Source organism: Coregonus clupeaformis, chromosome 40 (genome assembly GCF_020615455.1).
Source record: "Coregonus clupeaformis isolate EN_2021a chromosome 40, ASM2061545v1, whole genome shotgun sequence".
Taxonomy (NCBI): Eukaryota; Metazoa; Chordata; class Actinopteri; order Salmoniformes; family Salmonidae; genus Coregonus; species Coregonus clupeaformis.
Window position 1 is genome coordinate 12,794,677 of NC_059231.1, and position 14,377 is coordinate 12,809,053.

Genomic DNA, 14,377 nt, shown 5'->3' on the forward strand with positions numbered 1-14,377 from the left:
ACCCAAGGAATAGTGTTTTTTGTAATTTGTGATAGGATGTCAATGTGGCTCATTTGGCCAACATTCCTCGTTTATTGATGGTACTGGCTGCGCCAATTCGGATCTGAATGCATATGGGTGTCCGGTAAATTTCTCAAATGTCCGGTAAATTTAAAATCTTCCCTGTCATGTCGTCCGGCGCCAAATTTACCTAAAGGAAACTCTGAAATGGCATATTGTTTTGCAAGTGCTCTAGTCCAGTGTCACGTTGATTATCCCTACACATCATGGTTCACCAGCAGCCCCCAAACATCTGAAGAATAAAGATACCAGCCAAAGAAGCTTGTATGAATTGTACTTAAACTCCCCCCTCAGACTCATCTGGAGGTTGAGCATCTCTGTACTGTGTCTTTATCTCTGTCATTGTTTATGTATTTATCTAAAAAAAAAATAAGGACCACAATGGAAATAAGTCCCCGACCTTATTGTGCAATCCTGGTCACCTTTAAAAATCTTTGTGTATATATGTATTTTTTTTCACTGACAAATAAAATCAATCAATCAATCCAAATTGTGCAGCGGAGATTTGATGAATGGAAAGAGACATCTATTGCAAAACAACAAAAAGTGTAATGACATTCAGAGATGGTCCAGCCAAGCCTTCGATACTGGGTAGGCCTACACGGTAGAGAGGGATGCATGTTCTGACTGTCAAGCCAAGCCTTCGATACTGGGTAGGCCTACATGGTAGAGAGGGATGCATGTTCTGATTGTCATAGTCTGTTTATTGTGGTGTTGTAAACACAAACCATGATATTGAAGCGCCCAAAGTCGGTATTGTTTATTGGTTGTGTGGTCCATTGGCACAGAAACCTGTTGGTGGAAAATTTGTTGCATGTATTTTATATAATTATAATTCAAAATGTTGAAAATCTGATTTCCTCCTAGCTGATCATTGTCTGCAGCCGACTCTGATCATTTGTGTAATGAACCAGGCAGGGAGAGTGAGCTCGTCTGTGGTGGTCAGCGAACCCCCAACCTTCTGGCCCGTAGCCCTGCGTGGCATCGACTGTGTCACAAAAGCATGCCGAAGTGACAAAGTCGATATCCACATTAATAACACAGGGTCGCTACAGTTATTGTTATTTGGGGTCTTAAACATTATTTTGAGTTAATTCTAAGAGGGGGAAGGGTGTTCCATTTATTTGACTGGCTGAGGGAAGGGTCATGTGAAAATATTTTTTACGTTGGGGAAGGGGGGTGCATTTTTGGTTTATGACACCCTGTGTTGGACCAGCCCCCCCAGTACATTTCGATCTGGCCCTAATCAAAGCAAAAATAGCCTACATGAAAGTATGAGAGTAAACATTATTGTGTCTAGTTGAGGTTCGTTACAAGTGAAGTGTCCTGGCTTCACATCAGTTCAAAAGATGAAAGGATTGCGTGAAATATTTTGCATTATGATTGGACAAAACAGGTGAAAAGGAGCTTAACGTTAAATGAAATGTCCATTAGTCTCACGTGGAATTCTCGTCACATTTTCGTTGACTAAAATGAAAAGTCATTTGTAATAGTTATGGTTTGTTTCCAGGGGCGTCTCGTTATCGTCATAGTTTTAGTCAGGGAAAATAGGTAGTTGACAAGTATTTTTCGTCATAGTTACTGTTGACGAAAGTAACTACGTCAGTCATACTGTTGCTATGCAGGACGCTTTGAATATTTTAATTGGATATCCGCTTTCGTTAAGCAGATAACAGCATTAGATTAGACGATAAAATACTAGTTTATAAAGATTATAATACGGGAACAAAGAAAGTGTTGACACCGGTGTCAATAATCCACACAATGGGGGAAAAAAAGGACTTTGAACTGATTCTTGATCCGTGTGATGTCATGTGTTCCTTCCTCAGGCTCCATGCCCACAGACTACGAGCTGTATTATGGCTTTACCAGGTTTGCCATTGAGCTCAATGAGCTTTGCCCTGAGATGCAAGACCTGCTACCGCCCACAGATGCCCGCTTCAGACCCGATCAAAGGTAGAGACAGACAACCGTTGCGCCATCACACTTTCAGCTACTGTGCCCAGACGGTAATGCACTGTCTGCTACTACTGCCACAAGTAGCATTATCAGACAGATCTGACTGGATGAACCACTGAACTAGCACCTAGGTTTACCTTTATTGTCATGGATCTTGCCCTGGAGGCAGAACTGAGCGATTTCTGCTAGATGAACCAGCTGCCAAGTCAAAATTGACTATATCGTAAAAATTCATGAAAACATAAATGTGTTTTTTTGTTCTTAATTTAAAGTTAGGGTTAGACATTAGGGTTAGCAGTGTGGTTAATGTTAGGTTTAAAATCAGATTTTATGACTGTGGCCATGCCAACTAGTGACCACTCTGCAGAGTTGCCTCCAGGGCAAGATTCATGACAATAAATGCCAACCAGCACAATGCAGCTGTTGTTGTAGTCTAATATAGACTTATAGATTGGTTGATTAGTGAAGCTCTAAAAAGGGCTAAAAGCTCGTTTTGGCACATCTGAAATAAGATGACGAGATATTATTTGTATGGGTAAATATGTTTACAAGCTTTATGTGCATTTCCCTGCTGAGTGACATTTGACAGTATATTTGACTCCTAGTGATGTTTCTCTACATTAGACACCTGGAGGAAGGAAGCGGTATTTGAGTCATAGTGATGTTGTTTCTCTACATTAGACACCTGGAGGAAGGAAGCGGTATTTGAGTCATAGTGATGTTGTTTCTCTACATTAGACACCTGGAGGAAGGGAGCGGTATTTGACTCCTAGTGATGTTGTTTCTCTACATTAGACACCTGGAGGAAGGAAGCGGTATTTGAGTCATAGTGATGTTGTTTCTCTACATTAGACACCTGGAGGAAGGGAGCGGTATTTGACTCCTAGTGATGTTTCTCCACATTAGACACCTGGAGGAAGGGAGCGGTATTTGAGTCATAGTGATGTTGTTTCTCCACATTAGACACCTGGAGGAAGGAAGCGGTATTTGAGTCATAGTGATGTTGTTTCTCTACATTAGACACCTGGAGGAAGGGAGCGGTATTTGACTCCTAGTGATGTTGTTTCTCTACATTAGACACCTGGAGGAAGGGAGCGGTATTTGACTCCTAGTGATGTTTCTCCACATTAGACACCTGGAGGAAGGAAGCGGTATTTGAGTCATAGTGATGTTGTTTCTCTACATTAGACACCTGGAGGAAGGGAGCGGTATTTGACTCCTAGTGATGTTTCTCCACATTAGACACCTGGAGGAAGGGAGCGGTATTTGAGTCATAGTGATGTTGTTTCTCCACATTAGACACCTGGAGGAAGGAAGCGGTATTTGAGTCATAGTGATGTTGTTTCTCTACATTAGACACCTGGAGGAAGGGAGCGGTATTTGACTCCTAGTGATGTTGTTTCTCTACATTAGACACCTGGAGGAAGGGAGCGGTATTTGACTCCTAGTGATGTTTCTCCACATTAGACACCTGGAGGAAGGGAGCGGTATTTGAGTCATAGTGATGTTGTTTCTCTACATTAGACACCTGGAGGAAGGGAGCAGTGTTTGAGTCATAGTGATGTTGTTTCTCTACATTAGACACCTGGAGGAAGGGAGCGGTATTTGAGTCATAGTGATGTTGTTTCTCTACATTAGACACCTGGAGGAAGGGAGCGGTATTTGACTCCTAGTGATGTTGTTTCTCTACATTAGACACCTGGAGGAAGGGAGCGGTATTTGACTCCTAGTGATGTTTCTCCACATTAGACACCTGGAGGAAGGGAGCGGTATTTGAGTCATAGTGATGTTGTTTCTCTACATTAGACACCTGGAGGAAGGGAGCAGTGTTTGAGTCATAGTGATGTTGTTTCTCTACATTAGACACCTGGAGGAAGGGAGCGGTATTTGAGTCATAGTGATGTTGTTTCTCTACATTAGACACCTGGAGGAAGGGAGCGGTATTTGAGTCATAGTGTTGTTTCTCCACATTAGACACCTGGAGGGAGGGAGCGGTATTTGACTCCTAGTGATGTTTCTCCACATTAGACACCTGGAGGAAGGGAGCGGTATTTGAGTCATAGTGATGTTGTTTCTCTACATTAGACACCTGGAGGAAGGGAGCGGTATTTGACTCCTAGTGATGTTTCTCCACATTAGACACCTGGAGGAAGGAAGCGGTATTTGACTCCTAGTGATGTTTCTCTACATTAGACACCTGGAGGAAGGAAGCGGTATTTGACTCCTAGTGATGTTTCTCCACATTAGACACCTGGAGGAAGGGAGCGGTATTTGAGTCATAGTGATGTTGTTTCTCCACATTAGACACCTGGAGGAAGGGAACGTGGAAATGGCGGCCTCAGAGAAGCAGCGTATCGAGGACCTGCAGCGCACCAGGAGGAAGTGGCAAGAGGAGAACGGCATCAAGCACGAGCCACGCTTCTTCAAGTGAGGAATGAGGGTCATTTACCAGGACATACTGTATTCCCCAGGCCAGCTTAGTGGGGGAAACAGGGAGTAGGTTGGGAAGGTCTCCCTTAGGCCAGCTTAGTGGGGGAAATGGGGTAGGTTGGGAAGGTCTCCCCAAGATGGATAGAAATACCTCTGACTTTTCATCTGTTACTTGTGTGGCTGAGTTGTGTCACTAATGATTATCCATTCCATTCATGACATTTAACTCCCTACCATTGATTGCCCGTCTCTTTTGTCCCAGGAAAGTGGTTGATGCCAATCAAAGGGAGCGCTGGGTAACTAACAACACCTACTGGGAGCTTCGCAAATCCCCCGGCTTCATCAACATGGAAAACCCTAACCTATGGTAGCATATGGATCGCTATGCACACCATATCATCATCGCTGACAGAGGCTTCTAACTATGCACAATAAGGTTTTCAAATGAGTGTCTCATTGACAAGATGACAGCGTGGAAGGGATACAAGAGCTGAGATGAGTTGATGACTTACCGTCGCCCTATTCAGCGCTGCAGCCGGCCAGTCACCCATCCAAGCGTCCTCTTGGATCCCCCTCATTGAGCTTGCTGCAGAGGCTGGGTTGTCAGGGCAACAATCTTACCACGTAGATCTATCCCAAGTCGTTTTGACTTCTGAGTTTGTCCTTGCCTTAAAGTCACCTATCTACACCACACATTTTAAAGCCTTTTAGTGAAACCCACTTGAGTTCTGAAAGCGGTTTGGATTAGACCTTTGGACTACGTACTACACTATGTGTCCTGCATGTTTAGACTGCAGCTTTCATTGGCATATCCTAAATAGACTAACATTTGTTTAAAAAAAAATTAAAATTAAAGTTGGATATTTTTGTAAAATATCTTCAACATCATAGAATTGAGTGAAAATGTAACTAATATACAATATTGGAAGATTGCTATTGTTTCTTTTTGAATTAGCTATTTGCATTAGTTAAATCTGTATCATAGCTGTATTCTCTATTGGGACACACATTTTTTTTTTTTAAGTTAAGAGATTCTCTGGTACTTTTGTATACTTTTAGCCAGTAGTTCTGAAAGTAGCGCTCACGAGCCAAAAGTGGTCCCTGAAAATTGCGTAGTACATTACATACGTGCAGATTTGTGCACCACATCATTGCTCTCGCTCTGCTGTGTGTGCATCATGTGCCTCTTGCTAGCTGTCACTCAAATGGCTGAAGCTCATTGGTTGAACTGAAATTTCTAGGGGGCTGGCCACGTGGGGGAAAATGTAGGGGAAATGTTGCATCTCAGCTTCCTGAAAAACTGTCACTTTCAAACTTGGTATTTTGTGTCTAATTGAGGTAAGACCGTAATTCTGCTCATAGATTATGCATGTGTGAACTATACATTAGCCCCGTTTATACCTGCCACTTACATGCGTCCTTCGTCCTGATCTCGGGTCTCCCGAGTGGCGCAGTGGTCTAAGGCACTGCATCGCAGTGCTAGCTGTGCCACTAGAGATCCTGGTTCGTATCCAGGCTCTGTCGTAGCCGGCCGCGACCAGGAGACCCATGGGGCGGCCCACAATTGGCCCAGCGTCATCCAGGGTAGGGGAGGGAATGGCCGGCAGGGATGTAGCTCAGTTGGTAGAGCATGGCGTTTGCAACGCCAGGGTTGTGGGTTCGATTCCCACGGGGGGCCAGTATAAAAAATAATGTATGCACTCACTAACTGTAAGTCGCTCTGGATAAGAGCGTCTGCTAAATGACTAAAATGTAAAAATGATCTGGTCCTGATCTTGCCAGTATACAATTGTAAGATCTGATCAAACTCAGTTCACAATGCGTCTTATATTAGTCTACACCTGTGTAAAGATGTGGCACAATCAGAATGAGGATAGGATCAGGACAAAGGGTGCATGTTATTACCAGGTATAAATGTGGCTAATGACACATCCAGCCCAAAGCGGGAGGTTTAAAAAAAAAAAAAAAAAAAAAACGTATTAGTCGCCAAAGTTCCTTTTTGACCCTTCATGCAGCACACCACCCTCGTCACTCACCACAACTGTTTAAGCTACAGACAATACTTCCTTGTAATTAACTTTTACATGTATAGACAATACTGCTTTCCCTTATTCAGCTCACACGCAAACTAGTTTTGATAGTTTAAGTAAAAAAAAATAAAAATAAAGTATTCATATAATTTTAACGTTCTTTAATTTCCTATAATACAATTTCTCTGCGTTGTTGTCTGAGTTTTATAGTGAGAGTGCTGAATCCTAGCCTGCAGTAGAACTAGAACTACCGGTCAAAAGTTTTAGAACACCTACTCATTCAAGGGTTTTTCTTTATTTTTACTATTTTCTACATTGTAGACTAATAGTGAAGACATCAAAATTATGAAATAACACATATGGAATCATGTAGTAACCAAAAAAAGTGTTAAACAAATCAAAATATATTTTATATTTGAGATTCTTCAAATAGCCACCCTTTGCCTTGATGACAGCTTTGCCTGGAATGCTTTTCCAACAGTCTTGAAGGAGTTCCCACATATGCTGAGCACTTGTTGGTTGCTTTTCCTTCACTCTGCTGTCCGACTCATCCCAAACCATCTCAATTTGGTTGAGGTCGGGAGATTGTGGAGGCCAGGTCATCTGATGCAGCACTCCATCATTCTCCTTCTTGGTAAAATAGCCCTTACACAGCCTGGAGGTATGTTGGGTCATTGTCCTGTTGAAAAACAAATTATAGTCCCACTAAGCCCAAACCATGCTGGTTAAGTGTGCCTTGAATTCTAAATAAATCACAGACAGTGTCACCAGCTACCCCCATTTATACAACTACACCAGACTGACTAGCTACCCCCATTTATACAACTACACCAGACTGACTGACTAGCTACCCCCATTTATACAACTACACCAGACTGACTGACTAGCTACCCCCATTCATACAACTACACCAGACTGACTAGCTACCCCCATTTATACAACTACACCAGACTGACTAGCTACCCCCCATTTATACAACTACACCAGACTGACTAGCTACCCCCCATTTATACAACTACACCAGACTGACTAGCTACCCCCCATTTATACAACTATACCAGACTGACTAGCTACCCCCATTTATACAACTACACCAGACTGACTAGCTACCCCCATGTATACAACTACACCAGACTGACTAGCTACCCCCATTTATACAACTACACCAGACTGACTGACTAGCTACCCCCATTTATACAACTACACCAGACTGACTAGCTACCCCCATTTATACAACTACACCAGACTGACTAGCTACCCCCATTTATACAACTACACCTGACTGACTAGCTACCCCCATTTATACAACTACACCAGACTGACTAGCTACCCCCATTTATACAACTACACCAGACTGACTGACTAGCTACCCCCCATTTATACAACTACACCAGACTGACTAGCTACCCCCATTTATACAACTACACCAGACTGACTAGCTACCCCCATTTATACAACTACACCAGACTGACTAGCTACCCCCATTTATACAACTACACCAGACTGACTGACTAGCTACCCCCATTTATACAACTACACCAGACTGACTGACTAGCTACCCCCATTTATACAACTACACCAGACTGACTGACTAGCTACCCCCATTTATACAACTACACCAGACTGACTGACTAGCTACCCCCATTTATACAACTATACCAGACTGACTGACTAGCTACCCCCATTTATACAACTACACCAGACTGACTGACTAGCTACCCCCATTTATACAACTACACCATACTCACTAGCTACCCCCATTTATACAACTATACCAGACTGACTGACTAGCTACCCCCATTTATACAACTATAACAGACTGACTAGCTACCCCCATTTATACAACTACACCAGACTGACTGACTAGCTACCCCCATTTATACAACTACACCATACTGACTGACTAGCTACCCCCATTTATACAACTATACCAGACTGACTAGCTACCCCCATTTATACAACTACACCAGACTGACTGACTAGCTACCCCCATTTATACAACTATACCAGACTGACTAGCTACCCCCATTTATACAACTACACCAGACTGACTAGCTACCCCCATTTATACAACTACACCAGACTGACTAGCTACCCCCATTTATACAACTACACCAGACTGACTAGCTACCCCCATTTATACAACTACACCATACTGACTGACTAGCTACCCCCATGTATACAACTACACCAGACTGACTAGCTACCCCCATTTATACAACTACACCAGACTGACTGACTAGCTACCCCCATTTATAAAACTACACCAGATTGACTGACTAGCTACCCCCATTTATACAACTACACCATACTGACTGACTAGCTACCCCCATTTATACAACTACACCATACTGACTGACTAGCTACCCCCATTTATACAACTACACCATACTGACTGACTAGCTACCCCCATTTATACAACTATACCAGACTGACTGACTAGCTACCCCCATTTATACAACTACACCAGACTGACTGACTAGCTACCCCCATTTATACAACTACACCAGACTGACTGACTAGCTACCCCCATTTATACAACTACACCATACTGACTAGCTACCCCCATTTATACAACTACACCAGACTGACTAGCTACCCCCATTTATACAACTACACCATACTGACTGACTAGCTACCCCCATTTATACAACTACACCAGACTGACTAGCTACCCCCATTTATACAACTACACCAGACTGACTGACTAGCTACCCCCATTTATACAACTACACCAGACTGACTGACTAGCTACCCCCATTTATACAACTACACCAGACTGACTGACTAGCTACCCCCCATTTATACAACTACACCAGACTGACTGACTAGCTACCCCCATTTATACAACTACACCAGACTGACTGACTAGCTACCCCCATTTATACAACTACACCAGACTGACTGACTAGCTACCCCCATTTATACAACTATACCAGACTGACTGACTAGCTACCCCCATTTATACAACTACACCAGACTGACTAGCTACCCCCATTTATACAACTACATCAGACTGACTAGCTACCCCCATTTATACAACTATACCAGACTGACTAGCTACCCCCATTTATACAACTTTACCAGACTGACTAGCTACCCCCATTTATACAACTACACCAGACTGACTAGCTACCCCCATTTATACAACTACACCATACTGACTAGCTACCCCCATTTATACAACTACACCAGAATGACTGACTAGCTACCCCCATTTATACAACTACACCATACTGACTAGCTACCCCCATTTATACAACTATACCAGACTGACTGACTAGCTACCCCCATTTATACAACTACACCAGACTGACTAGCTACCCCCATTTATACAACTACACCAGACTGACTAGCTACCCCCATTTATACAACTACACCAGACTGACTGACTAGCTACCACCATTTATACAACTACACCAGACTGACTAGCTACCCCCATTTATACAACTACACCAGACTGACTGACTAGCTACCCCCATTTATACAACTACACCAGACTGACTAGCTACCCCCATTTATACAACTACACCAGACTGACTAGCTACCCCCATTTATACAACTACACCAGACTGACTAGCTACCCCCATTTATACAACTACACCAGACTGACTGACTAGCTACCCCCATTTATACAACTACACCATACTGACTGACTAGCTACCCCCATTTATACAACTACACCAGACTGACTGACTAGCTACCCCCATTTATACAACTACACCAGACTGACTAGCTACCCCCATTTATACAACTACACCAGACTGACTGACTAGCTACCCCCATTTATACAACTATACCAGACTGACTGACTAGCTACCCCCATTTATACAACTACACCAGACTGACTGACTAGCTACCCCCATTTATACAACTACACCAGACTGACTGACTAGCTACCCCCATTTATACAACTACACCAGACTGACTGACTAGCTACCCCCATTTATACAACTACACCAGACTGACTGACTAGCTACCCCCATTTATACAACTACACCAGACTGACTGACTAGCTACCCCCATTTATACAACTATACCAGACTGACTAGCTACCCCCATTTATACAACTACACCAGACTGACTAGCTACCCCCATTTATACAACTACACCAGACTGACTGACTAGCTACCCCCATTTATACAACTACACCAGACTGACTGACTAGCTACCCCCATGTATACAACTACACCAGACTGACTGACTAGCTACCCCCATTTATACAACTACACCAGACTGACTGACTAGCTACCCCCATTTATACAACTACACCAGACTGACTAGCTACCCCCATTTATACAACTACACCAGACTGACTAGCTACCCCCATTTATACAACTACACCAGACTGACTAGCTACCCCCATTTATACAACTACATCAGACTGACTCACTAGCTACCCCCATTTAGACAACTACACCAACTATGCCCCCACTTATACAACTAGTGTATTATGAAACACTAGGGATACCTACTGTCAGTTCTTTAAAAATACTTAACATGAATTCATATGTATGTGGGAATCTGTTATGTAAAGAGGCCAAGGACTTGAGTTAGTCAAACATCAACTTCTCTTAAGTTCTTTTACAAAGTTCAGAACTTTTTTGCTTTTGCAAATCCTTTAACATGGCAAAAATGTTGATGTTAAAGCCAAAGACAAGCGTTTTAATTATAGAAACAGAAAGTAATTCTAGTTGTGGTTTTAATTATGTAGTTACAGATAAAGTTATGATATCCTTGAATATCCTTTAAACAATTGTCCAGTTACTAGAGTTTACTGCTATGATGTTGTCCTTAACCATGCACCAATACAATTTAAAAGGTTTAGCTTATTACTGCCAAACATATCAGCTTTAATGTATATTTGATGTCCCCCTGCCTTTGTCACTGTGTGTAGCAGTCAATACACAATGGTTCAATGTTAGATTACCACAGAATCTGTAAAAAAAAATATATATATATATACATTATACATTTGGATTATATTGATTTGTTCTTTGTTTTGTCTAGTAAAGCCGGAAATTGAAACAGGGAAAGTGGTTCTACGTTAGAAATATGTAAAATGGAAACATTGAATTATAAAGTCTAACTATTATTTAGTGTGTAATGTCCAGTACTGCAGATTAGACAGAAAAACAATAGACATGACCACAGTATCATATTGTAGCCATGTATTCAGAAATCAATGGTTTGTCAGCGTCAATTTCACTTGCTGTGCCTTAATACATTTTATTAACACCTCGCACACAATATTGATAAGAAACCCCATACAAGTCAGATAAGGAAACCATTTAAAATCCAATCAACCAACTTTCCCCACAGAGTACGGTTCCCAACATTTGTATTATGTTACTAAATAATGACAGTCAAGGAATAGGAAGTGTTCTGAATGTGTCGCAATTCACCACGGAGGGAATGTGTTATCTGAAATCTTGTTAAGATGTTTAGGCAGGAACAACGAGAGAATGTGTTCACACTCAATTGACATTTCCCATAAATAATCTCGAAATTCTTATTTTCTGTGCAGTCAACCATTTGTGATCACTGTTATTGTCAGTATCATATTGTCAGCCCAGTACACTACTGCAGTCCACTACATGTACATATGACTATCTCCTCTTTTGGATTGGACTGATGCAAAGACTTTACTATCAACTTCAACATAAGACTTAAATTCATCAGGGTATTTGAGGAGGATGATGTACTCTGTGATGTTCTACATGAATACGTTGTTTTCAGACAGAGACCTTGTAGAAAATAACCAAGACTTGTTTAATCAGAGCAGAACAATGAATCCTCCTGAGGAGTTAATCGGTTACAACGTTTTATGTATCTGCATGTTTAAATGACATAGCCTGCCAATGAATGTTGCAAATGCCTTTATGAAAGATTTTATTTTCCTCAATTGGGCTTTTTATTTTAGTTTCGAACTGACATGTAACACTACACACTGTCAGCGGAGTTCTTTAAATCCATTTTCTAATGGGTACCTTCTAAAGTGCAATTGTCTAAGTACATATCTTTCCATAAACACTGTTCACTGCTGCTACATAGTGCTCGTTCTAATACAAATAAATACAACCGAGGAGTCTGTCACACACTGTGCTGCCTTGTGTTGATCCTCCAAACCCAGCCAAGCATTAGAGGTCGGTGTAGTAGTTTCAGCCAAGCATTAGAGGTTAGTGTAGTAGTTTCAGCCAAGCATTACTGAGGTTGGTGTAGTAGTTTCAGCCAAGCATTACTGAGGTCGGTGTAGTAGTTTCAGCCAAGCATTACTGAGGTCGGTGTAGTAGTTTCAGCCAAGCATTACTGAGGTTAGTGTAGTAGTTTCAGCCAAGCATTACTGAGGTTGGTGTAGTAGTTTCAGCCAAGCATTACTGAGGTCGGTGTAGTAGTTTCAGCCAAGCATTACTGAGGTCGGTGTAGTAGTTTCAGCCAAGCATTACTGAGGTCAGTGTAGTAGTTTCAGCCAAGCATTACTGAGGTCGGGTGTAGTAGTTTCAGCCAAGCATTACTGAGGTCGGTGTAGTAGTTTCAGCCAAGCATTACTGAGGTCGGTGTAGTAGTTTCAGCCAAGCATTACTGAGGTCGGTGTAGTAGTTTCAGCCAAGCATTACTGAGGTCGGTGTAGTAGTTTCAGCCAAGCATTACTGAGGTCGGTGTAGTAGTTTCAGCCAAGCATTACTGAGGTCGGTGTAGTAGTTTCAGCCAAGCATTACTGAGGTCGGTGTAGTAGTTTCAGCCAAGCATTACTGAGGTCGGTGTAGTAGTTTCAGCCAAGCATTACTGAGGTCGGTGTAGTAGTTTCCAGCCAAGCATTACTGAGGTCGGTGTAGTAGTTTCAGCCAAGCATTACTGAGGTCGGTGTAGTAGTTTCAGCCAAGCATTACTGAGGTCGGTGTAGTAGTTTCAGCCAAGCATTACTGAGGTCGGTGTAGTAGTTTCAGCCAAGTATTACTGAGGTCGGTGTAGTAGTTTCAGCCAAGCATTACTGAGGTCGGTGTAGTAGTTTCAGCCAAGCATTACTGAGGTCGGTGTAGTAGTTTCAGCCAAGCATTACTGAGGTCGGTGTAGTAGTTTCAGCCAAGCATTACTGAGGTCGGTGTAGTAGTTTCAGCCAAGCATTACTGAGGTCGGTGTAGTAGTTTCAGCCAAGTATTACTGAGGTCGGTGTAGTAGTTTCAGCCAAGCATTACTGAGGTCGGTGTAGTAGTTTCAGCCAAGCATTACTGAGGTCGGTGTAGTAGTTTCAGCCAAGCATTACTGAGGTCGGTGTAGTAGTTTCAGCCAAGCATTACTGAGGTCGGTGTAGTAGTTTCAGCCAAGTATTACTGAGGTCGGTGTAGTAGTTTCAGCCAAGCATTACTGAGGTTGGTGTAGTAGTTTCAGCCAAGCATTACTGAGGTCGGTGTAGTAGTTTCAGCCAAGCATTACTGAGGTTAGTGTAGTAGTTTCATGTTAAGTACCTAACAGAATAGTCATTGTAATAACCCCATCGTACTCTTGAGTCTCCTGCACAGTAGATGGCAGTAATGGACTGTGTTGGCCTTTACTCAAAAACAAGTGAAGGAATTCTTGCACCGGATCGCATTAATATTTTGTGGGCTATTTGGGGGTTTTCGTCAGTGCTGCTGCTGCCATGTTGACCCAGACCAAGAGACTATAGAGAGGACTGAATTACTACAGTCACAGGAACCAAAATAAAGAGTTCATGTTCACTCCCCTACAATCAGGTTACTGTCTATGTAGGACAGTCTACAGCAGTGGTTCAAATCGGAGGTAAAACATTCAAATCGGAGGTAAAACATTCAAATCGGAGGTAAAACATTCAAATCGGAGGTAAAACATTTTTGGGGACATTTTTCATGAATGTTAAAAAAGGGACAATAAACTTAGGA

The 14,377-nt window shown here is 42.3% G+C and overlaps 1 protein-coding gene across 1 annotated transcript in view; it reads left to right on the forward strand.

Annotated features, from left to right (window-relative positions):
• LOC121555035 (oxysterol-binding protein-related protein 6-like) overlaps nt 1–5,950 on the forward strand; it is a 63,832-nt gene extending 57,882 nt beyond the window's left edge. The window contains exons 20-22 of the mRNA XM_045212080.1: nt 1,890–2,016; nt 4,324–4,446; nt 4,712–5,950. Of these exons, the coding sequence (XP_045068015.1) occupies nt 1,890–2,016; nt 4,324–4,446; nt 4,712–4,820 (359 nt within the window). The 3' untranslated portion in view covers nt 4,821–5,950. The remainder of the gene's footprint in view (nt 1–1,889; nt 2,017–4,323; nt 4,447–4,711) is intronic.
• The last annotated feature ends 8,427 nt before the right edge of the window (nt 5,951–14,377 follow it).